We start from the raw sequence: 23,263 nt of genomic DNA, 5'->3' as shown, positions 1-23,263 counted from the left end.
AGCCACTCAGACTTTCTTCTGACAGTAGATACACGAGAAGGTGAAACACATAATTCGTGAAGGCAACACAAGCAAGTTTATCATCAGAACCAAGTGACTTGATGGAAAAGAAACTTCAGCATTTTGTAATGAAAATGTGACTCAGATTAAATATTAAGTGTCCTAAGATGTTCATTTTAGAGTACGTGGCAAGGCATCCGATTGGGATGTTGGGATTAGCTACCAAAGGGCCCCGTATCCTGTCTTCTGCGTCCTGCTCTCACCCGTTCTCGGGGCTTGTTAGCTGCTCTGGGCTGCTGGGGGTTCTCTGTCCAAAGGTCTGTGGACCACGTCCATTCTGAGACCTATATGCACCTAGGCCAACTCTTAAGTCTTTTCTTACTATCCTCATGAACAGTGTGAAAATTAGAGGCCGGCTCCGAAGAACAAGGTCAGTAAGTGACCTTTCCCAGCTATAGAGGTACATAGTCTGTGCTTTTAAAATGCCTAATTTATTTGATTTTCCTCCTTTCATTGATCTCTTCTTCATTTCCGTTATTATGAGAAAACCAACATCATTTTTTCTCCAAAGCCAACACATGTTTTCAGTACAGAATTCCCTGTACATGCTTTATAGATTTTCTTCATAGTTAAAAAAAAAAAGTACTGCAGATTTAGATGCATATAAACCCATATATTTGTTCTTAGAAGGAACTATCTCCATCCACACTGACTTTAGACTCTTTCTGATTTTATGAGACAAAGACAGGACGTCTCAATGAAACAGAGGTGCTATCCAGGAGCCCACGCAGCGTGCCTGTGCCTCATCGGCCGCGTCCCTGATCCGGGGCAGGAAGGACCAAGGATGACAGCAGCCCTGTCTGGGCAGAACAGGGCTTGCGGGGCCTGGGAGCCCCTGTTGCTGTGATTCTGCCCTTTCATACTCAAGGCCGGCATCATTCTTCCAGAAGAACGTGCACCAACAACGTATGTGCTCACATTCAGGAAATGCTTATACACGTTAAGTCAAATTCAGCAAAGGCCACCTCCACACCTGGAGGAGAAAGCAGGGACAGTGCCCAGGTACCCCCGGTGCCAGAGCCCCATCTCCCTGCAGTCACCACCCGCCCCACCCCAAAACCTGATTTCAGACCCTTCCATCTGGAAGGTTCTTCTACTGTCTTTGGTGCCAGATCACAACCAACAATCAATTTCCAACCAAACTGATCAATCAGTCAAAGCAAAGCAATCTAGAAAAACCACAGTGAAAGAGAGAGGAGGGAAAAGGGTAGCCGGAGGGGACCTAAATTCTCATTAACTTGACCGTGAATGGACAGCATGTAAGTATTGCGCATAAGAACATCACAGGGGAAGACAAAGGTGAGGAACTGCTTCCAAGATGCTCCCGTAACTAACTCATCTCTCAATCAGGATGGTGCTGGGGTGCGGTGCTGGGTAGCTGGAGTGACAAGAGGAGAAAAGAATGCGGCTGCCCTGGATGGCCTTAGAGATGAGCTATTAGTTAAAAAAAAAAAGACTCCTGAAATTTAATTTAAATATATTCTCCTATAACATACAAGAAGTTACGAAGGACAGAAAGACCTTCTCCCCAGGTTCCCCCACATTTAATGGGGGACAGAGTCCTGTTCCCTCTGGGCTTCCTTAAGTCACTGCTGTGCCCACAGCAAATCCATCGCTGCCTTACCTGGGGTGACGGCTGAGTAGTCAGGTGATGGACATCTCCTCTCTCCTGATCCAGCTGATTTCTAGCAGTGAGCGCGTCCTGAGTTAGCGCTGGTTCTGGCACTGAGTTGTTGAGTTTCGATAAATCAGTAGTTTCTGTAAAGTTTTCAGGATGAGCTTGAATTGGAACCGCTCCACCAACCACACCCCGACTACTGTTTGAGTCCAAGGATGCCGAGCTTGCACTCTCTGGATTGAGAGAGCGAACATCTTCTCCAGGGAGCTCAGGATAAGAATCGCAGGAAGAGATGTCGTCACCACAGCTGGGATTTTGCATCAGAGGCCAGGCGTCCGAAAACTCGCCACAGATGGACCTCGAAAGAGACCCAAAGAAAGTCGGCATTGCTTCCCCCGCTGGACCTGTGTTTCTGGACACATGTTCGAAGGAGCTGTAAGTATTCTACTGGGAGAAAAACCTACTACAAAGCAACATTCCAGCTATGCTTTTCAGTTTTCTAGATGAAATAAACAACAAGTTATTAAGTCAGAATTCTCGTGTTTCCTTTGTTATAAACTTGCTTCAATACAGTAAGTTAAATTACTACATTTACTTTAAAACCAAATTTTTATACCTACTTCTAACCAATATAGCTAAACTTAATCCGATGTCTAAAATAGGCAGTTTCCTGGGTCTTAACTGAGTTCCTTTGATTGCTGTTCTAAAATTCTCTGAGTATGTGACATGCTAAAAATTACTTACAGATGATGGTAGTGTCACAAATCATGAATGTAAGACAAAAACAAAATTAGTGGAATATAAAGAATAAAGAATGTTACATTGGCTATCAGTAACCCTGAGACACTTACCTAATTCTTGCCAAAGTTCCCACCCCCTACAATGTCTAGAATGTTATTAATAATACTAAAAAAGTGATGTCCCATAGTTTCACATAAAAATTGGTGAATGAGTATAGCCTGTATATTTGCACATGCGAACACGAAATTATAGATTAAAAACACCCATTTACCTGTCCTGAAGAATGGCCTTGGAGTGCACCCTGCAAGCAGGAGTCTCCCGGCCGACGCTGCAGGCCCCGTCACAGCATGCGGATGGGATGAGATGCACGGGCCCTAGGAAAGCCGGCAGGGCTGTGAGGTGCAGCGCTTGTTTCTACCACTTCAACACTGCTCTTGAAAATTTAGCTATTCCCCTTTGGGTGACTTTTGGGGGGAAAGGGGTTATGAGGTTTAATTTTTTCTCTTTTTTCTTATCTTAAAAATGATGGACCACTTCCATGAACGACCAGGAAGAGTCAAATTCCTGGAGACAGAAAGTAGGATGGTGGGTCCCAGGGGCTGGAGGGCAGGAAGAATAGGGGGTTAGTGTTTAAAAGGGACAGGGTTTCAGTTTGGGGTCGTGGAGAAGTTCTGGGGATGGTGGTGACGGTTGCACAACAATGTGAACGTGCTTAATGCCCCCCAACTGTGCACTGAGAAACGGCTAAAACGGTAAATTTAAGGTGATGTCTATTTTACTGCAATGAAAATAAGGATGAAGAGGAATGATGAGAGGGTACGTGAAATGACGTATGGCTGACAAGGGTGGAAAGAGCACAGAGTTTCTGCAGAGTGGCCTAGCCATGCAGCGCAGAAAATAAACGTCTAAACCCTTTAGCTCAGTACACACACACCTTTTTGTCTTTTTACTGCTAGGAATGTATCTTAAAGAATAGCTATCTATGTGCACACAGCTTTGCAAACTATTATGTTCACTGAAGCGGTATGTATTTTTGGTTACAAAGATAATACACATTCACTGAAGAAAGAAACTTTAAAAATAGAGAGATTAGATCAGAAATTAAAAAATAAATCTTCCTTAATTCCGTAAGCTGCAAAACACTGTCCACATTCCTGAACAGCCTTCTAGACTTCTCTCTCTACATATACAGACATATGTAATTCTGATTTTATAAAACTATAAATATAGTAAAGCATACAGACAAAATTAGGAAATTAGCACTAATCATGCTGTGTGTAAGAGAACATTCTTGTTCTTAGGAAACAAGCACTGAAGTAAAGGGACACCTCATCTGCAACAGATTTTTCTCTTTTTTTGGCTGCACCGCACAGCTTGTGGGATCTCTGTTCGCCAACCAGGGACTGAACCCAGGCCACGGCAGTGAAAGCCCAGAATCCTAACCCTAGGCCACCAGTGAACTCCCTGCAACTGATTTTTAAATGGAAATTTAAAAACTGTGTACATGTCTATGTAAAGCACACAGTTGGCCCTTGAACAACGTGGATTTGCAGTGTGTGGGTGCACGTCTTGGAGTAAATACTCAACAGTAAATACTACAGTGCCACATGATCAGCGGGTATTTGGCTCCAAGGATGCAGGACCACGGATACGGAGAAACCGTGAACACAGAGAAGCCGCAGATACAGAGGGCCAACTATAAGTTACACGTTGATTTTTGACTGGGTGGAGAGTGGGTGCCCCTAACCCCCAAGTTGTTCAAGGGTCGACTGTGTACACCCACCATACTTAGAAAGAGATAAAAATGATAAAGCAAATGTGGAAATGAGATAAAATGTTAATACTGGGGGAATCTAGGTACAGGGTATGTGGGAATTCTTTGTCCTATTCTTTCAACATTTTTGAAAGTCTGAAATTATGTCAAAATAAAAGTGAAAAGAAAATAGGCACTGCCACTAAGGAAGAAGCAATTTATATGATGAGCGACACTGAACCTGAGCGGGTGACAGCGGGGGCGGATTCTGTCCAGTCTCTGCGTTCTATTACAAAAACGTGCAACAAAGCCATCCACGTATTTAATCTTTCTTTTCAGATAGAAGTGACGATGAGGCAGAGTTTGCGCAAAGCTGTACTTGATCACATTTCAAACCCAAGTTTCTCTCTCAAGCGATCCTCTTTGCTAACTCTGATCTAGGGGCAGTGCCTGGCACAGCATCTAGAAAATGCAGTGCTTGGGCCGCCTTGAGAATCACCAAGGCATCGCTACTGCCAGGAGCTGAGTCTATGATCTCTGCAGGCAAAGGCAAAACCAGATCCACGCACGCTACGGAAATCCCATGTTTTATTCTCAACCCTAAAGCAGAAGACAGTAGTGGCCAGTAGAGAAATAATGACGTTGAAGATGCCTTATCCCACATATTAAATATTAGACTGAAAAGCTGAACCCTTCAATTTCTTGAAAAGAAAGATCGGACAGTTCTGAGACAATAAACAATTGAATTGGGAAATGTTTAACTTCAAGGAAGGTTATTACAGGAGACAAAATGCTGCTGCGCTATTGCAACCACAGGTGCCGGAGCAGGCGGAGGGCAGGCTTCCGGGAGGGCTGCGGCCGCGTCGACTTTTACTTTGCAGAGGAGGTGAGTTGGTGGGGACAGCAGCAGGAAGTGTGCCAGCTGGTGTCACCTTTGCCCGTTTTTGCCCACGTTAGAAACCAAGTCCATCTGAATCACAGGCAGACCTGGCTGTGTCGTGCCTCACAGTTACTGCTTTTTCCCAAAGTGAAGGTCTGCGGCCACCTTGCGTTGAGCAGGTCTATCGACAGCATTTTTCCTACAGCATCTCCTCACTTTGTGTCTGTGTCCCACTTTGGTAATTCTCACAATATTTCGAATTTTTCATTATTTTTTCATTATTATGATATTTGTTATGCTGATCTGTGATCAGGGATCTCGATGTTACTACTATACTCGCTGAAGGCTCAGATGACGGTTAGCATTTTCCAGCAATAAAGTATTTTTAAATTAAGGTGTATACATTATTTTTTTAGACATAATGCTGTTGCACACTTAATAGACTACAGTACAGTGCAAACGTAACTGTTATATGCACTGGGAAACCCCAAAATATCACGTGACTCGCTTTATTGCAATATTCACTTTATTGCAGTGGTCTGGAACCGAACCCACAGTATCTCCGGGGTCTGCCTGGACTTCCCTAAACGTTCACTTCTGTCAATAACCCCAAAGGCAATTATGGTTTGTAGAAAACCCTGCAATGGGTCTCCCTCCTCCTTCTTCTTTAAGATATCCCAAAAGACACTAAGACACTTACATGCAGGTTCAGTTGGAATCCACCAGACAAGAAAGGAGATGGATCCCCTGCTCTGCAAAAGGCTCATATTATTCTAAATCAATCCACCCCAAAATAAAGGCAAACTTGCTTAAGAAGTTACTGAGAAATTCTAGAATTTTAATGACATGCTTCTTTTCTGTTCAATACTTAAGAGACACAAAACACCCAAAACATCAGGGGACGGGGGAGAATGACTGAACTAGATTAGCTTTAACTGGAAACCTGAGTGGGAGCAGTTCTTTGCGGCTTCAGGGCCCGCATTCCTAGTGGCCCCCAAGCGCTGAACTTACCGCAGGTCTGGGCCGAGTCCCGGTGGCACTGACAACAGGCGTGGGGCGCAGCGGTGCTGAGCCGAGGTCTGTCGAGACAGGACAGTTCAGAACCGTTGTACTGCAGGTCCTGTGCCCTCAGGGACCCTGCGGAGGCCGAGAACTCGGTCAGCGAGACAGCTTCCCCAGGAGGCGCCCACGGACATCACAGCGCAGCCAGAACTACCCCAGCTTTTGCAGTTATAAAGGAAAGGAGAGCTGCTGTTCACAGCTAAAAATACTCCTTCTTACACGGAAGCAAAGATATGAAACAATCGGTCAAGTCAGCTCAAGATGTAAGGTACTTGTGTTGCCAGAACTCAGATGAGCTGTGCTTCTGCCGAGGGGCGGGGGTATCCCTGCCTCCTCAGGTCCCCGGGAAGTGATGTTGCCCGCTGGCCGCGCCCTCTGCGCCTTTTGGCAGGAGGCCGCTTGGGGAGCAGGCCCCTGGGACGCCTGTTTCCACGTGTTCTCTCTGTCCCTTTGGCTGCAACCTGACTCTCCTCTTAGGTTCTCGTCGGACACCCGGATGGCAGTGATGACGGACAAACACCCTTCACCAAGACGCTAAGACACAGAAAGAGCTCAGAACTCACAGCTGGGTTTCTTCTCCATAAACTGCCGCTTACAATATATGACGCAGAGGATGAGCAGGGCCAGCAGGACGGTGGCCAGGGCGCTGCAGATCACGGCAGCCAGGGCCGTGTCCCGCGGGCTGGAGGCCGTGGACGGGATCCTCACCAGGTTGACCTTGCTGGTACCTGAAAACCACGGGGATGGAATCAGCACATCTCGACCACCCAAGGGACTCAGGTGCTCACACTGAACTCGGGGTCCCCTGCTGCAGTGGCCTTCAGGCAACATCAGTGAGACCAGGGGGAGGTGTTCTGGAGGGCTCAGACACTCCCTCCGCCCGGGAGATCGCTGGAATACCGCACCTCTACCTGCGACTCTCCTCTGTTCCCATGACACCAACCACGCGCAGCCCTGACACGTGTGCTGTCGGGCCCGTCGGGCCAGAGCCGTCCGCGAGTTGGGAATCTGTCATCTTGTTCTTCCTCCCCAGCACTTGGCAGTGTGGGCCACAGAGCAAGCACTCGATATGCGTTCTGTAATTGGCATTAGACCTTCTACAGTTTTAAGCAGGCTGAACTAAAGTATGCTTTGGGGGTCAACTTTAGGGGAAAACGAGGACTTGGATCATTCATAACCTCACAGTAGGCCCCCGCTTTCTGAGACAGTGAACATTTTTTAACGCCTTAGCTGTTAAATTACTGAACAACACCTAAGTTTTGGAGAAAAAAACCACTGTTGTGACCTCAGATTGACAGCACATCTCAACTTGGACGAAGCACATCTTGAGGGCCGTTTGCCCCTGTGGCTCACGGTGACGGTAATGGACTTGGCAGCCCTAGAGATGACAGGCTGGTGTCTGCATCGGTGCTGCACACGGCACAAAAGGCCACCTGGTACTTTCTCCCCACCCCTGACTGCACAGGCCCCACCCCCATCCCAACCCCTGAAGCCTGGTTTCCACTGTACGACCCCTGAGGCTAGAGCCAGAGAGAAACTTCAGGGTTGATATTATTGAATCATAAAAATACGACAGCAGGAGCGATCGTTCTGGAATGTTGAATCTTGGTGTACCTACACTCAGTGATTCTGGGCTACCCTCATACACGTTTCTTATCGCCACTGGGAAAGGCACATAAACCATATGCCTTGGACCTGGATGAATAAGAATCTTAATCCAATCATACATTTTGAAGGATATTTGTTTGTAAACATGTTTTAATATTCATAAAAAAACAGCGCTTCTAGCTATGTAGACATACTGTCATAATCAAATTGCACACATTAGATGTTCATCATACAGCAAGTTAAATAGATTACACCTCTGACCTGATAGAGATGAAATCTAAACCTGAAACAGCCTCTGTCAGTGGACAAATTCACAAGAGGACGTATGAACACAAGCACAGCTGTGCAAACACTGATAAGTAAATACACGAATAGGAATTTATATCGAATGCAAGTAAAATCGTGGGCTACGCTTGGGGAACATTAAGTATTACCTATTGCGACCAAATGGTGAAGCTGATTTATGTTTGTGAGAAAGTGGTTTAGTTCAGAGTGAGATCAGGCCCCTTAGGTGAAACTTCCCACCAAATAACCAAGCTCTAGTCAATACCAGGCTTTAGCAGAACTGTTATCAAAATGAGACTGAATACATTATTTGAGTTGAAGATAAAGTTCCTAACTAGATGTAAGGATTAAGTTAAACTCATTGATCAATGGAGTATTAGATATTCAGAAAAACCCTACGAAGAACCAGGAATTCAGGTTAAAGTAGATCAAGATTAGAGTCTTCTGGGTTCTTATTGTTTAAAACCTTTCTAAAATGGATTAGTCAACTTCCTTGCCTTCATAGAAAAGGAACTGTTTCTAACTTATAAATAAGCTGAAATGCCCTCAAATGGGTATTATATTTTTAATTTGGTGGTTTGTGACTCAGGGTTTATTGTCCCCAAGCCAATCAGAAAAGTCTTGGTAACACGTATCTTTCCAAGGAAGGGCACTAATGCTGTGATTTCAATGCTACTGAGTTGTCATAATAACGACCATTTTAAACGTAATTACACCAAATAAGCTATTTCTCTATGCGTTTCCCAGGCAGGAGCATTTGAAGATGAACAAGAAAAAGACGGACGTTTCACCTCTCAGTTTTTGACACCTATATACGAAAAGGCATCTTGTTTAATGCAAACACCCCTCCCAAGAGTCCCCGTGGGAAGCACGCTCCGAAAGCCACATTCTTTATTCTTGTTTATATGGACAAGTGTATTTATTTATTTATTTATTTTTATTATTTATTTATTTATTTATTTATTTATGGCTGTGTTGGGTCTTCGTTTCTGTGCGAGGGCTTTTATGGCTGTGTTGGGTCTTCTTTTCTGTGCGAGGGCTTTCTCTAGTTGCGGCAAGTGGTGGCCGCTCTTCATTGCGGTGCGCGGGCCTCTCGCTATCGCGGCCTCTCTTGTTGCGGAGCACAGACTCCAGACGCGCAGGCTCAGTAGTTGTGGCTCACGGGCCTAGTCGCTCCGTGGCATGTGGGATCTTCCCAGACCAGGGCTCGAACCCGTGTCCCCTGCATTGGCAGGCAGATTCTCAACCACTGCGCCACCAGGGAAGCCCCCTATATGGACAAGTTTATGACAACCCTTAGAGCAAACACCACCTTTTTTTTTTTTTTTTAATGGGAAATGGGTTCATCATTCTCAATTTTGTCACATCAGCAATGCAGACATAACTACAGAAGCTATGAGAGACTGGGCCGAATATCATTAGATTTTAGAACCACCCTCAGAAACTCATTCACATCAGTTCCCGATAAAAGCTTATTTTCTTATCATTCTTTTGACTTGAGCAGTAAAAAACAGAGGGGAGGGAGCGGTACCAGCCGTATGAAGTGGCTTCTACCCTACTAAGTTCTGGCTCAGAAAGGGATTTATCGACTACAAACCAAAAAAGATTGCTTCTCTGGCCTGTAGCTGCTGCCATGATACTGAGATTCAAGATTCTTTCCACCCACGGCTTTAAGTCAATTCCCTGACCAAGCACCTCGATGCCTACAAGGCATCTCACCCTCACCTTGCTCGGATCCTGAGGGTACTTCCAAGCCATCGGGAATAGGACTATCCCTATTCTCTGGAAAGTTTTAACTCTTCTGGGATACAAAGGCACGTCTTACCCTAACCAATTAAGTTATCAGATTCCTCCCTGATCTCAGCACTACGCTTCGGCAAGTTACTTCACAGTGAGAGCTGTTTCTTCGCTAAAGTTTTACGTTACAGGACACACTGTACATGGGTTCAGTTTCACACTGAACGTTTCAGTGGGCTCAGCTCAACTGGACGGTGACGTACTGAGTGTCTGTAGTGACTGAGATGTCTCAGTCCTACAAGGCACGACGTTCGTTGCATGAGGATCTGAACAGATGAGAACACGGGGGTCACCTGCAAGGCCTGGCAAGCGTTTCTATAAGGCCTGCTCCCCTCTTTGGAGTGGGACAAGGTGAGCGAATCCGAGTAGCTGAGACGCCCTCCCTGCACCTCAGCCTCTAAAGAGCTTCGGAACGTGGCTGGGGAGACGTGTGTGTTGGGGGGATTTGTGGCCGGGCTCCGACTGCTTTCGGGAAGGTCCGAGGAGGAGCTCAGGCCGGAGTGGACCTTGGCGTGCTTTCCGCCACCTGACGCTGACACGCACCTCCGGTGACCCCACCCTCCTGACGATGGGGTGAAGTCCGTTGACCACCCTCCATTTATAGAGGAGAAAACCCAGACTCTGAGGGACTTGCTGAAGGTCACACAGCGACGTGCAGGCAGCTTGAGAACCGGAACGTGGCCTTTGGGTCCTTTCTGGTGGACCACCCTGGCCAGGGATGCAGGTAAACATCTGTCAGGTAGCGATGAGCAGACGGTGGTTCATGTCTGTGGGGAGAAGCTGGCCGGGCCCCAGAGACCACGGGCCTCCTGACCACAGACCTGCCCCGTGTCCAGGTGTGCAGGTGTCCAGGTGCCGGGCCCCCCAGACCACGGGCCTCCTGACCACAGACCTGCCCCGTGTCCAGGTGTGCAGGTGTCCAGGTGTGCACGGAAGCTCGTTCCACTTGCGGGCCTCTGGCCCAGCGTGGATCTCAGTGTCGCATGATGAGCTGGGCAGAGGGGAAACTCTACGGAGGGGCTTGAGTCTGGAAAGGATTCGAGGGCGAGATGGCAGGAGGGGCAGCGCCCAGACGCCCTCCACTAGTAACTGCAGCTCTGCTTCCTCTCGAGCCCCCTGCTTGTTCAACCTCTCTCACGCCTGAGTAGGCTGTGTTTAAAAACCTGCTGAACACAAGCTCCCTCTTCCCAGAGCCCACTCCCCACAGAGGGTGCTGAACAGGGAGAAGGGAGCTGGTTGGCGCCATCTGGCCCCTCCCTGAACCTCAGCCTCCCCAGGGACGATCACACAGCGGCTCAGATGTGGCACCAAGATCCACTGCGGGGGGCCACGAGAATTTCCCTAAAGGCGGAACGAGCTTCCATGCACACCCGGACAGGTCTGTGGTCAGGAGCCCGTGACCTCTCTGTGGCCTGGCCGGCTTCTCCCCACAGAGGTGAGCGTGGTCCTTACAGGAAAGAGCAGGATTAAGTCAGACGCTGCATCTCGTTTCTCTGAACTTTACATTCCCAGTCCAAGCTGCTTTCCCAGCTCCAGAGTCACAAACCCAACGGCCAGCGGGATGTCTCCAGGTGGATGGGGAAGCACCTTAAGCCCAGCATATCCCAAAACGAGCTCTCCACCGCCCCGGCCCACCCTCCTGCCAGCACCCGCCCTGCGCCCCACGAATCTCTCCTCCCTGCCATGGCCTCGGTCTGCAGTGCCCTCCCTGGGCTGCGAGCATGACCCCTTCACTGCTGTAGCTCTTTCCTCAAGTGTCGCCTACTCAGTGAGGCTCCCCTGCCCAACTCCTTAAAGCTGTCATCTCTCTCCAATGCCCCCCCGCTTTCCTTTCCTCCCCAGCACTTGCCACCACCTGACATTTTCTATATTTAACTTGGGTGCTTCCTTGTCTTTCTCCCCTGTGGTGGGAGCAGTACAGCCCACTCTGCTTCCCCAAACCCACCCCCCTGCCTTGTGTTTAAGCTGGTCCAGCAAGAGGCTACATTTCCCAGCCTCCTTTGTAGCCAAGTGTGATACGGCCAAACCAGAGTCAAGGGGGCCCGGCAGGATGAGCAGAAGGGATGGTGTGGCATCTGTGTCATCTCCACTTTAGGGGCAAATGACTCCGGAGTCCCCTTCACTGGGGCTGGAGCTGCATGTACCAGCAGCCCAGTCTGGATCCTATGGATGAGGAGGACAGGTGAGGAAGCTACCCAAAGGCTGGCAGAGCAGCAGGGGCCAGACACCGGGCCTCTGCAGGACACCTGCAGCACAGCTGTTCCACCAGCTGAACCACCTGGACGGTTACAGAACAGAGAGGACCTGCTGTCTTATACGAGGCTGCAGTGTTGGGGGGCTTCCTTGTTACAGCTGCTTAGCCTTGACCACGACCAATTAAATCCCTCCCTGAAATACAGGCTCCACAAGGGCAGAGATGTCATCGGCTCTGTTCACCACTGTATCGATGATACTTACAAGAGTTCTGGGCACACAGCTGGTGCCCAATAAATATAAACGATGAAACGAATGCATGTCTGTGAAAGAAACTGGAAAACCCTAAGTATTCCCCAAAGTTTGTTAAATGGCAAATTGTCCAATCACCGAGATGAGATTATACCCACAATGCGTTTGTCCTTTATCCCTCCACCTCTGGCTGGTGACAGTACAGGTGCAAACAGCTGGGGGAAAATAACAGTTTCATCTGCAGGCACTTACTTTACGTTATGTTAATTTGACTCTGGGAGAAAAAGCAAGGGTTGCTCAGATTTATCAATACACGAACCTTGAAGGTTATTGGCTATAACCTCAGAATGAGAATGAAACAAAAATTTAGCTCTCTCTATTCAATCTGAATTAGCACCCCATGGACTCATCAAAAAGGGATCTTATTTTAGTTATTCTCCGCCAAATGTAATCTTAGTTAAAAATCCACACTTAGCAACAATTGATTTATAGTGAATTGCCAAAGAAGCCAGAAAAGGAGAGGACCTTCAGGAGGTCAATCACATCTTCCAACAAAAGCTGCTTTGGTGTCAATTTCAGAAACTGACCGTTAGGCAAATTGGATACAGGGAACGATTAAATCGCATTCCTATCATTTTACCAAATTAGGCATCTTTATCTTACATTTTTACCCACCCCCTCCCCCTAAAACCACTCAGAGGGATGGAGAAAATTACATGAACATTTAGAGATCTGCTAACAACAGAAGCCCATGAATTTTCTTTTTTTGTAGAAAGTCATCCAAATTATCATCAACATTATCACAGACACCACACACCAAACACCTACAGAGGGCCGGCCTCTTATTACCCACTTTTGAAATGTCATAATAATCCTTCACAGCAAGGGTTTTACAGATGAAGACGTCTGTTCAAATCTATAAACAGTTTTTCATTTAAACCACCACTGGGTATTCATATTCTGGAAAGCAAACCAAACTACAGGGTTCCTTGATTTGTACTCCGTTTGGCTGGCTTGTTTGATTTCAACATGAGTATATTTTTAAAAATTGATTTCTTTCCTCATTTTTTTTCAATCAAATTTACTGTAATATAAAGTATTCAACAATTTGAATAAAAGATAAATTATTTTTAAAAAATGAAGACAGCTGTACAAATCTATTAAACAGTTTTTCATGTAAACAACTGAATCTGGTCGATAAGCTTGCATGTTATCGCAGTGAAAAAGAACATATGGCTCTTTAAATTTATTTTTTAAATGTTCTTTTTAAGGTCTATATGGTAGAACTAGATGAGTGTCAGATAAATAGAGTAGGGAAGAACCAGTTGTAAATGAACTAATTATGCTTTCTGTCTGGGCTTCCATGTTTAAGATCTCAGTAATGCCTTGTGTTTTCATCAGAGAGTTCACGGAAGAAAATAATACAGCAGGTGTCACACTATGTGACAGATCACTTCGGAAACGCCAACAGAATTGGAAATGTGAGCCTTTTCACTTGTGGATGACCATGCTTTGGCACATGCAACTCAATTAACAATTAGTTCAGGAAGATAAACTTACGATTTAGACGTTTGCTAATAATTTTCAGAAATATATTTTATCTTTGACTTTTATATTTCTTTCAAGTAAAGTACAAATCAATCCATTGCTTTCTGTGCTCTTTCATCACCACAACCACTACCAACCAAAAAACCCCATGTTGAATAACTGTTCAACAAATTTAAAACCTGATGAATCTATTTCTAGCTATGTTCTTTCATTAAAAAAATATATTAACAAAGAGCATTTTGCAATCTTAACTGAGGCAAGGATATAGTCCTGGAGTTTAGTAAGGTTTATCTTGTTAATCTAAACTGGTTAAACAAAAATATCTATGGTAACACTCAATGTATGAATTCCAGATGTATTAAAGAAGTCTGCCAATAAACAAAATAGTTGGATTTTTTTCCCGCTTCTAATTTATTTATTTGTTTATTGAGGTATAGTTGATGTACAGAATTATATAAATTTCAGCTGTAACAACATAGTGACTCACAGTTTTTTAAGATTATATTCCATTTATAGTTATAATAAAATATAGGCTATATTCTCTGTGTGGCATATTATACCCGTGTATCTTATTTATTTTATACATAGATCTTCTTCTAATTTAGATGAGGGTCTTGATATGCAATTATGATTTACGTTTGTTTTTTTTTTCACCTCCTCCCCTTTCTCTTGCCCCGCCTGCCCCTGGTTACAAGCGACACACACATTAAAAGAAAGCTTCTATTCTTTTTTTTTTAGCATTTGAAGTATCCTTGGTTTTATTTAAAATAATAATAATGATGATGATAATGATGATGAAGGAAGGACAAGAAGACATGATTACATTTTATTTGACATGCTAGACTAGCACTGTTCCTTTTTCTTTCCAAGTAGAATTTGTTGATTATGGATAACAAAGGAACATGTAAAAAAATAATATCAGTAATTTATTTCTGAGAAACGAAGACAGAGAGTATCAAAAGTGTCCCTGAGTTTTTTCTTCTGATTTTTTTTGTAGACCTAATAAAACTATTTCTTACTTTTCTAAATGCAAAGTATAAAGAATATAAGTAAATATAAAGTATGGTTCTTATCCTCAGGCAAGTTATAATCCAGCTAGGAGGAAAAAACTGTAATTCTTATTCATGGAGATATCCTTACCTAAATGTGCCCAGGTTGTTTTTTTTGGCCAGCCATGGGGATAAAAGTTTGTTACTGAGGATGCTGGAGTACATTGTAGAGGAGGCTTGAATCCTCAGTGATGTCAAATACTAAATGCAGTATCTAAACTGAGGGTGGGCAAACTTTTCCTGTAAAGGTTTGCAACCACTCAACTCTGCTATTGCAGTGAAAAGGAGCCACAGACAATATGTACATGAATGGCTAGGACTGTATTCCCATAGAAAGAGCAGTAGTTTACTGATCCCTGCTCTACATCCTCTTTGCACTGTCTACCACCAGATTTCATTTATCTGTTGAGATAAACCCTTTGGAGTTCAAGCCACTGGCATATTCCTCTGAAATAAACAATAAATAAAATAGTTGGATTTTTAAAATCCATTTTATATCAAGCACTCTGACACTGGATGTAATGTAATGTAAAAGAGTGAGTCTTTATCATTTTACTTATTTTTCATTTTAAACTTTGGTCTTTGAACTATGTGGTTTGTTTTTCAATAACCGATACAAAACACATTATTTGAAAATGAGATTTTTTTCTGTTTGCACAGAAAAAAATATATTTTTTAAACTGAATTGATTTTTTTTTACTGTGGTGAAATATACATAACATAAAATTTACCTTTAGTGACACTGAGTACATTCACTAAAGTGATGGTTTTCCTCCCCCTTTTCGCCCCATGTCCTGGTAAGCACTAATCTGCTTTCTGTCTCTATGAATTTGCCTATTCTGGATATTTCATATAAATGGAATCATAAAATATCATGTGACCTTTTGTGTATGGCTTCTTTCACTTAGTGGAATGTCTTCGAGTTTCACCTATGTTACAGCATGCATCAGAACTTCATTCCTTTTTATGACTGAATAACATTCCACTGTATGGATGGACCACATTTCGTTTATTCATTCATCAGATGGTGGATATCTGAGTTGTCTCCACCTTTTGGCTATTATGAATAATGTTGCTATGAACATTTACATTCAATCTTTTTCCATATATGTTTAAACTTTTCACGAAGATACACAGCAACGGTTCCACACGCTATCAAAAGGTACATTACTGTTATTTCACTAAGGAATTAAGTTAATCAGTCACTCATCTATTTAATGTTATTACACTAAAGCATTAAGTTAATTAGTAAGTCAGGAAATAAAAACAATTCCTGGGCAAACCAAGAGAAGAGTGGAAGGAGACAGAGCCAGAGAACTGGTCAGGATCACTGCATGTAGGGATTTGTAAACCGTATTGAGGAGCTTGAATTCTATTCTAAGAATAATAGGAAGTACTCAACAATCGCAGAACATATATTCTTCTCAAGTACATGTGGAATATTCTTCAGGCTATACCACATGTTAGGTCACAAAACATGTCTCAATAGCTTTAAAAAGACTAAGATCATACAAAGTAACTTTTCCAACAACAATGGAATTAAACTAGAAATCAATAACGCAAGGAAAACCGGGAAGTTCACAAATATGCAGAAATTAAATAATATACTCTTAAATAACCAATGGGTTAAAGAAGAAATCACAAAGGAAATTAGAAAATACTTTGAGAGGAATGAGAATAAAAAACAACGTATCAAAACTTATGGGATACAGCAAAAGCAGTGCTTAGAGGGAAATTTATAGCAGCAAATGTCTACATTTAAAAAGATCTAAAATCAATAACCTAATGTTTAACTTGGTGACATCAGAAAAATAAGAGCAAACTAAACCAAAAGCTAGCAGATGGAATGAAGTAATAAAGATCAGAGCAGAGACAAATAAATAGAGAAAAACAATAGAAGCAATAAAACCAAAAGTTAGTTCTTTGAAAAGATCAGCAAAATTGATGAAACTTAGATTGACAGGAAAAGAGGGAGAAGACTCAAATAACTAAAATCAGAAATGAAAGAGCAGACATTGCTATGGACTTTACAGAAATAAAAAGGGTTATAAGAGAACATTATGAACAACAATACACCAACAAATTGGATAAACTAGGTAAAACAGAAAAATTCTTAGAAATACACAAGCCAACAAAACTGACACAGAAGAGACAGAAAATCAAAATAGACCATAACAAAGAGATGGAATCAGTAATCAAAAACCTCCTGACAAAGAAAAGCCTAGAACCAGATGCCTTCACTGGTGAATTCTACCAAATATCTAAAGAAAAATCAACACCATTCCTTCTCAAACTCTTCCAAAAAATGAAGAGGAAAGAAGAGTTCCTAACTCATTCTATGAGGCCAACATTACCCTGATACCAAAGCCAGATAAAGGCACTATAAGGAAAGAAAACTACAGATCAAGATCCCTTACAAATATAGATGAAAAACCCTCAACAAAAATAGTAGCAAATCAAAGTCAGTGCATATTAAAGGATTATACACCATGACCAAGTGGGATCTATCCCATGAAGGCAATGATGATTAATCATAAAAAAATCAATCAACGTAACACACAGTAAAAAAATGAAAGGGGAAAAAAAACACACGATCATCTCATTTATGCTAAAAAAGTACTTGACAAAACCCTAACCCTTTCACGATAAAAACACTCAATATATCAGCAAGAGTCCTTGCCTGCGCCTGCCCCGAGCCGGTGGTTCTCCGTACACCCAGCACCCAGCGAGACATGCCGTGTGCCCACAGAGCAGATGTGGGCAAAGCGGTGGTGGGCAGGCTCAGACTGGGCTGCTCCGATCCAAGCAGATTTGTTCAAATCCAACAACTCTTGTAAGACTTTCAGGTCCTCCTCTCAGAACACCACAGCTGCCCCAAATCCAGCGAGTGCCACCACGAGGCAAGTGGCAGTGCTCTGCAGTCAACAGCCGGTCTCTTGGGGATCTCCTCCTCCCTTCCCTATCTCTGCTGTTAAGAGACTCAGGCCTGGAAACAGCTCCACTCCCCCATCTTCTAAACCCAACCCAAATGGCACCCAGACGTCCAGTATGGCCAAGGATGAAGCAGGTCTTCATCGAATCTGCTAGTTCCACGCCTTATTTTATGGACACGGAAATGTTGAGGATCCCAAATTTGATTGCTTTGAAGAGCATGATGAATGCCAATATTAAATTTGCTGGAGTTTTATGTACAAGATGAAGACAGACAACATTTAAAATTACTTAAGATATGATTCCTTTAAATGTGGCTTAAGAAATATGGACACTTAGAACTCTACCTTGAAATAAGAATAGATTCTGTCTTACCTAGAGATAAAGGGAGGGATGTGGAACAGAGATTCAGTTTTTCATTTGGTTCATTAAATCTGTAAGGCCATAAGACAAGTAATATAAAAAGCTTCCAGGATTCTACTTATATGCACATTGGAAGGAACTTCCAGGTGTTACTGCAAATCTTCAACGTACTGTTTCAGCAGTGCTAATTTAATGCTGATACACTCTGGACAAAGTTTTACACTGTTAAGCTCTCACTGCTCTCTTGGGGACTGAACTCTTTCCTCTGAGGCTTTGGATTTGACATTGCATTTGATGATTTATGTGCCAGGGCAATGATGGTTTGGAATCTACCCCAAATACAAGCATAATGAGTAAATTTTGCTCATGTACTTCTCACCTATTCCTGGTACACAAGAGCACCAGATTCATTTGACTAAACTGATTCCAAAGAGGTTGCACTGACCTAATCCTAACTCTAACTCACACATGTATGGTCGACTGATTTTTAACAAGGGTGCCAAGACCCTGCTCTTCAACAAATGGTGCTGGGAAAACTGGATATCCACGTGCAAAAGAATGAAGCTGGATACTATCTCATACCATATTAAAAAAATTAACTCAAAAAATGGATCAAAGATCTAAGTTTAAGAACTAAAGCTATAAAATTCTTAGAATAAAACATAGGGTAAAATCTTCATGACCTTGGATTTGGTATTTGGTTCCTTAAATACCAAAGCATAGCATAATAAAATAATAATAATAATGGGAAGGGATTGGAGGGTTTTAAACGTGGAGGGTGACACGCTCTCACACTTTAGAAAGATAACCACCTGCTGTCTGCTGAGGTGAAGAGAGAAAGACATCAGGTGAGGGGGTGTGCAGTGGTCTAGATGATGATGATGATGGCTTGCGTTAAGACTGTAACCACGGAGATGTTGCCAACTGGTTACGTTTGAGCAATATTTGTTGTAAGAGCAACTGGATGTACTAGTTGTGAGTCATGTGCAAGGAAAGATGGAACCAACAATGATATGAGGTTTTGGAGTGAACCCAGAAAAACTATGGTGCCATTTACTAATCGGGATGGCAGCAGCTTGAAGGACACTGCATTTGGTGGGGGTCGGGAAGGAAGGGAATTCTGTTTTGGAAATGTGAAGTTTCAGATACCTGTTACCTGTCTACCCGGAGCTGCTGAGTTGGCAGCTGGATATCCCAACAAAGCATAAAAGAGATTGTAATTGGAGACACAGATTTGAAACTCTTGAGTGTACAGATAATGTCCAAAGCCAGAGGACTGTAAAATCACCTACACGTGTAGTGTAGATAAAGAAGAGGACCTAGGACAGAACTCAGGTACACTGTGAAATTAGGAAATCTGATAGAAGAGGAGGAGCTAGTCTCTGAGATAAGAAGAAAACAAGCCTGAAAAAGAATTCATTTCAAGAAAGAAGTGGTAAACAAAGGTTAATGGGATGAATTCTTCCAATTCTTAAATAACTAAGCAACATCAGGATTTATTTGGGGGACTGGTTACAGAAAGCAAATTTCAACAATTCCAGAGGAAACTTAAAACAGATTTGTGATTTTTAGCCCCCTGACTCCAGACTACACTACAAAAGCTACAGTCATCAAAACAGTATGGTATTGGCACAAAAACAGGTACATGGATCAGTGGAACAGCACAGCCCAGAGATAACCCCATGCACCTATGGTCAATTAATCTACAACAAAGGAGGCAAGAATATACAGTGGAGAAAGACAGTCTCTCCAATAAGTGGTGCTTGGAAAACCACATGCAAAAGAATGAAATTAGAACATTTTCTCACACTGTATACAAAAATAAACTCAAAATGGATTAAAGACCTAAATGAAAAGACCATAAAACTCCTGGAAGAAAATACAAGCAGTACTCTCTTTGACACTGGTCTTAGCAATAGTTTTTGAGATCTGTCTCCTCTGACAAGGGAAACAAAAGCAAAATGAAACAATTGGAACCTAATCATACTGAAAAGCTTTTGCACATCAAAGGAAACCATCAACGAAACAAAAAAACCCAACCTACTGAATGGGAGAAGATATTTGCAAATGATATGACTGATAAGGGGTTAATATCCAACATATATAAAGGACTCATACAACTGAATATCAAAAAAACCCAAACAACCTGATTAAAAAATGGGCAGAGGACCTGAACAGGCATTTTTCCAAAGAAGGCAACAGATGGCCAACAGACACATGAAATGCTCAACATCACTAATCAGCAGGGAAATGCAAACCAAAACCACAGTGAGATATCACTTCCCACCTGTCAGAATGGCTATCATCAAAAAGACAAGAAATAACAAGTGTTGGTGAGAATGTGGAGAAAAGGGGACCCTCTTGCACTGTTTGTGGGAATGTAAATTGGTGCAGACACTATGGAAAACAACATGCAGGTTCCTAAAAAATTACAAATAGAACTATCATATTTTAAAAAAATTACTGACCTTGCCCATTGCAGCTGCCTACAAATTTATTGTTGAATGAATCTCTGAATTAAAATGAAACTAAAATGTGATTTCAAAATATGGTATCACAAAGTAAAATAAGAGGAGCGAAGCTCAGTGGGAGTTTATAACGAACAGTAATCACAACTCAAGCGAGATTTCATTACTCATTAAGCAAGATTATTTACATTAAGAAAGTATCATTTTTCAAAGGAATGACAGAAGGATTATACTAGGATTTGCATCTTTTTTTAAAAGGAATCATTCTGACCTTACTTTCGAAGCTTCACCCAAATCATTCAACTTGTCATTTCTGTTTACCAGAATCTGAGCCTAGTAAACATTGGCCAGACCATCTTCTAACATCTGTATTTGGGGCAGTCAGTTGTGTGCAAGTGAAACCAAAAGTTCACCGTGTCACACCAGTTTTCAAACATGCTCTGAGTGCTGAGTTCCCAAGTTAGTGCCCTAAAATGTTTTTATTGATTTTCCTTTTTGAACTGAGAGCACATCAAAAACAGTGCAGCTAGGCAAGCATTTTTCCTTTGTTGAGCAACGTTTTAACATTTGTTTATAAATACAGAACTTCTGAGCTCGTTTCCTTCTTTTAAGTTCCCTTGCAGGCACTGCCCTAATTACGAGTCCTTTCATGATTTAAATGCAAGTGAATCAAGGCAGAACCCCAAGGTGGCCTCAAGCTTGCTTTCTTCTATTACTAATACAGATGATTCACAAATATGGTTTTATCATAAGCAGAACCCACCTCTGAGAAGTAAACTTTTGTATCTTTATTTCCCACTTGGCCACGTTGGGCTAACCGCTGAGGATAAATAAAGTGAAATGTAAAAGCTGAAAGGCTACAGAACCAAAGAAACCCAGGGTACCCTGTGATGGCACGGATGGGCGCCCTGATTGTGGGATTATGGGATGGCGGCTCCCCAGGTTCCTGAGAGCAGGAGACCCTGAGACCCCCATGGAGGACCTTTGAGCCCTCTCTCCATCTGCCATTCTGCCGTGATCAATTTCTGTTCCCCTCTGGGCTGCCTGCCCATCGCTGCTTTATTGCTATTCTCAGCTTGTTACCATGTTTGTTGGGAGGAAACTATGAAGAAAATGTGAAGTGTCCTTCTGGAAACTGGAGGGAGGGGGAGGGTGGTGGATATAATTCTATGCATTCTTAAATTTAAAGCATTTAGAAGTGTCCTTCGCATTTATGTCTATTCTCATAATCTTTATATATAGAGTCTTTCCTTTAGATTATTAATAAACATTACTCTCTATTACAAGACATTTAAAAAGATATGATTATAGTCAATATTCCAAAATGGTTCCAATTATTCCATTATTATCTTTTGAATTAAAGAAGGAAAGTCCAAATCTTGCAGTGAAAACACTAGTGATATGAATCAAAGCTCCTTTTTGTATTCTGGAAAGTTTTCATCAAAACATTTTTCTGAATTTCTTACCCTAGAAGAGGTGTGTGATTAAAAGAAGAGGTGTGTTATTCAAAGAAACTTCTTTAAATAACAGGCCTATCAGTTCTTATCTGCAACTTTATCTCTGCTCTTAGAAAATCCTTTTTTTTTTTTTTTTTTGTTCTTACTTTTTAAAATATTTTAATTTTAATGGAGCATTGTTGATTTACAATGTTGTGTTAGTTTCAGGTATACAGCAAAGTGATTCAGTTATACATATACATATATTCATTCGTTTTTAGATTCTTTTCTCATATAGGTTATCACAGAATATTGGGTAAGTTCCCTGTGCTATAGAGTCGTCCCTTGTAGAAAATCTTAACTAAAGTCAGTGGAGAAATGAGGTAACTGATTGTTAATGGTTTGGAGCTGACAGAACACTACTACCAATCAAAGGGTTAAAGATAAGAATGCAGTATCAGGATTTTGATTATGTAGAGCAACTGCGTGTAATTAGGCCTGCTGACGTCGAAGCAGAAAATAGTAGTAGCGACCATCCAGGTAAGTTAATACACATAATAACAAACAACTAGCGGATTCTACTGGCCATCAGCTCACATAAGTGGAGCTCACGCAAGTTGTGTTCATGTGAACCTGATTCTACTGAGTGAGAATTAAAATAGCAAACACACAGCTCTTTCTCCCGGAGCTGCCGTGTAGGTGGACGCTGCTCGAACCAGAAGCACTGCTGGTTCATGAATTCACTTTGCTGCTGAAGGTCCAGAGCTCAACTTTTAAAAAGGATTGGACAGAAGCTTCCCTCCACTGGTCCAAGTGTGGTACACGGACATCTGCGGGCCTGTATCCTTTTTTCCTTCTCTCTTTTCCTGGCTTTAACACTTACTGTAAAATGCTGCACATACTCTTTTTTTTTTTTTTTTTAACATCTCTATTGGAGTATAATGCTTTACAATGGTGTGTTAGTTTCTGCTTGATAACAAAGTGAATCAGCTATACGTATACATATATCCCCATATCCCCTCCCTCTTGCGTCTCCCTCCCACCCTCCCTATCCCACCCCTCTAGGTGGACACAAAGCACCGAGCTGATCTCCCTGTGCTATGCGGCTGCTTCCCACTAGCTATCTATTTTACATTTGGTAGTGTATATATGTCCATGCCACTCTCTCACTTTGTCACAGCTTACCCTTCCCCCTCCCCATGTCCTCAAGTCCATTTTC

The 23,263-nt window shown here is 42.7% G+C and overlaps 1 protein-coding gene across 1 annotated transcript in view; it reads right to left on the bottom strand.

Annotated features, from left to right (window-relative positions):
* Positions 1-23,263, bottom strand: part of TNFRSF19 (TNF receptor superfamily member 19) — an 86,897-nt gene that overhangs the window by 2,947 nt on the left and 60,687 nt on the right. The window contains exons 6-9 of the mRNA XM_068526590.1: positions 6,678-6,842; positions 6,064-6,189; positions 2,691-2,793; positions 1,685-2,090 (exon numbers count right to left, since the gene is read on the bottom strand). Coding sequence (XP_068382691.1) covers positions 1,685-2,090; positions 2,691-2,793; positions 6,064-6,189; positions 6,678-6,842 — 800 coding nt within the window. The remainder of the gene's footprint in view (positions 1-1,684; positions 2,091-2,690; positions 2,794-6,063; positions 6,190-6,677; positions 6,843-23,263) is intronic.

Source organism: Eschrichtius robustus, chromosome 18 (assembly GCF_028021215.1).
Source record: "Eschrichtius robustus isolate mEscRob2 chromosome 18, mEscRob2.pri, whole genome shotgun sequence".
Classification (NCBI taxonomy): Eukaryota; Metazoa; Chordata; class Mammalia; order Artiodactyla; family Eschrichtiidae; genus Eschrichtius; species Eschrichtius robustus.
The sequence above is the reverse complement of the archived record's forward strand: the minus strand, read 5'-3'. Positions and strand labels throughout refer to the sequence as shown.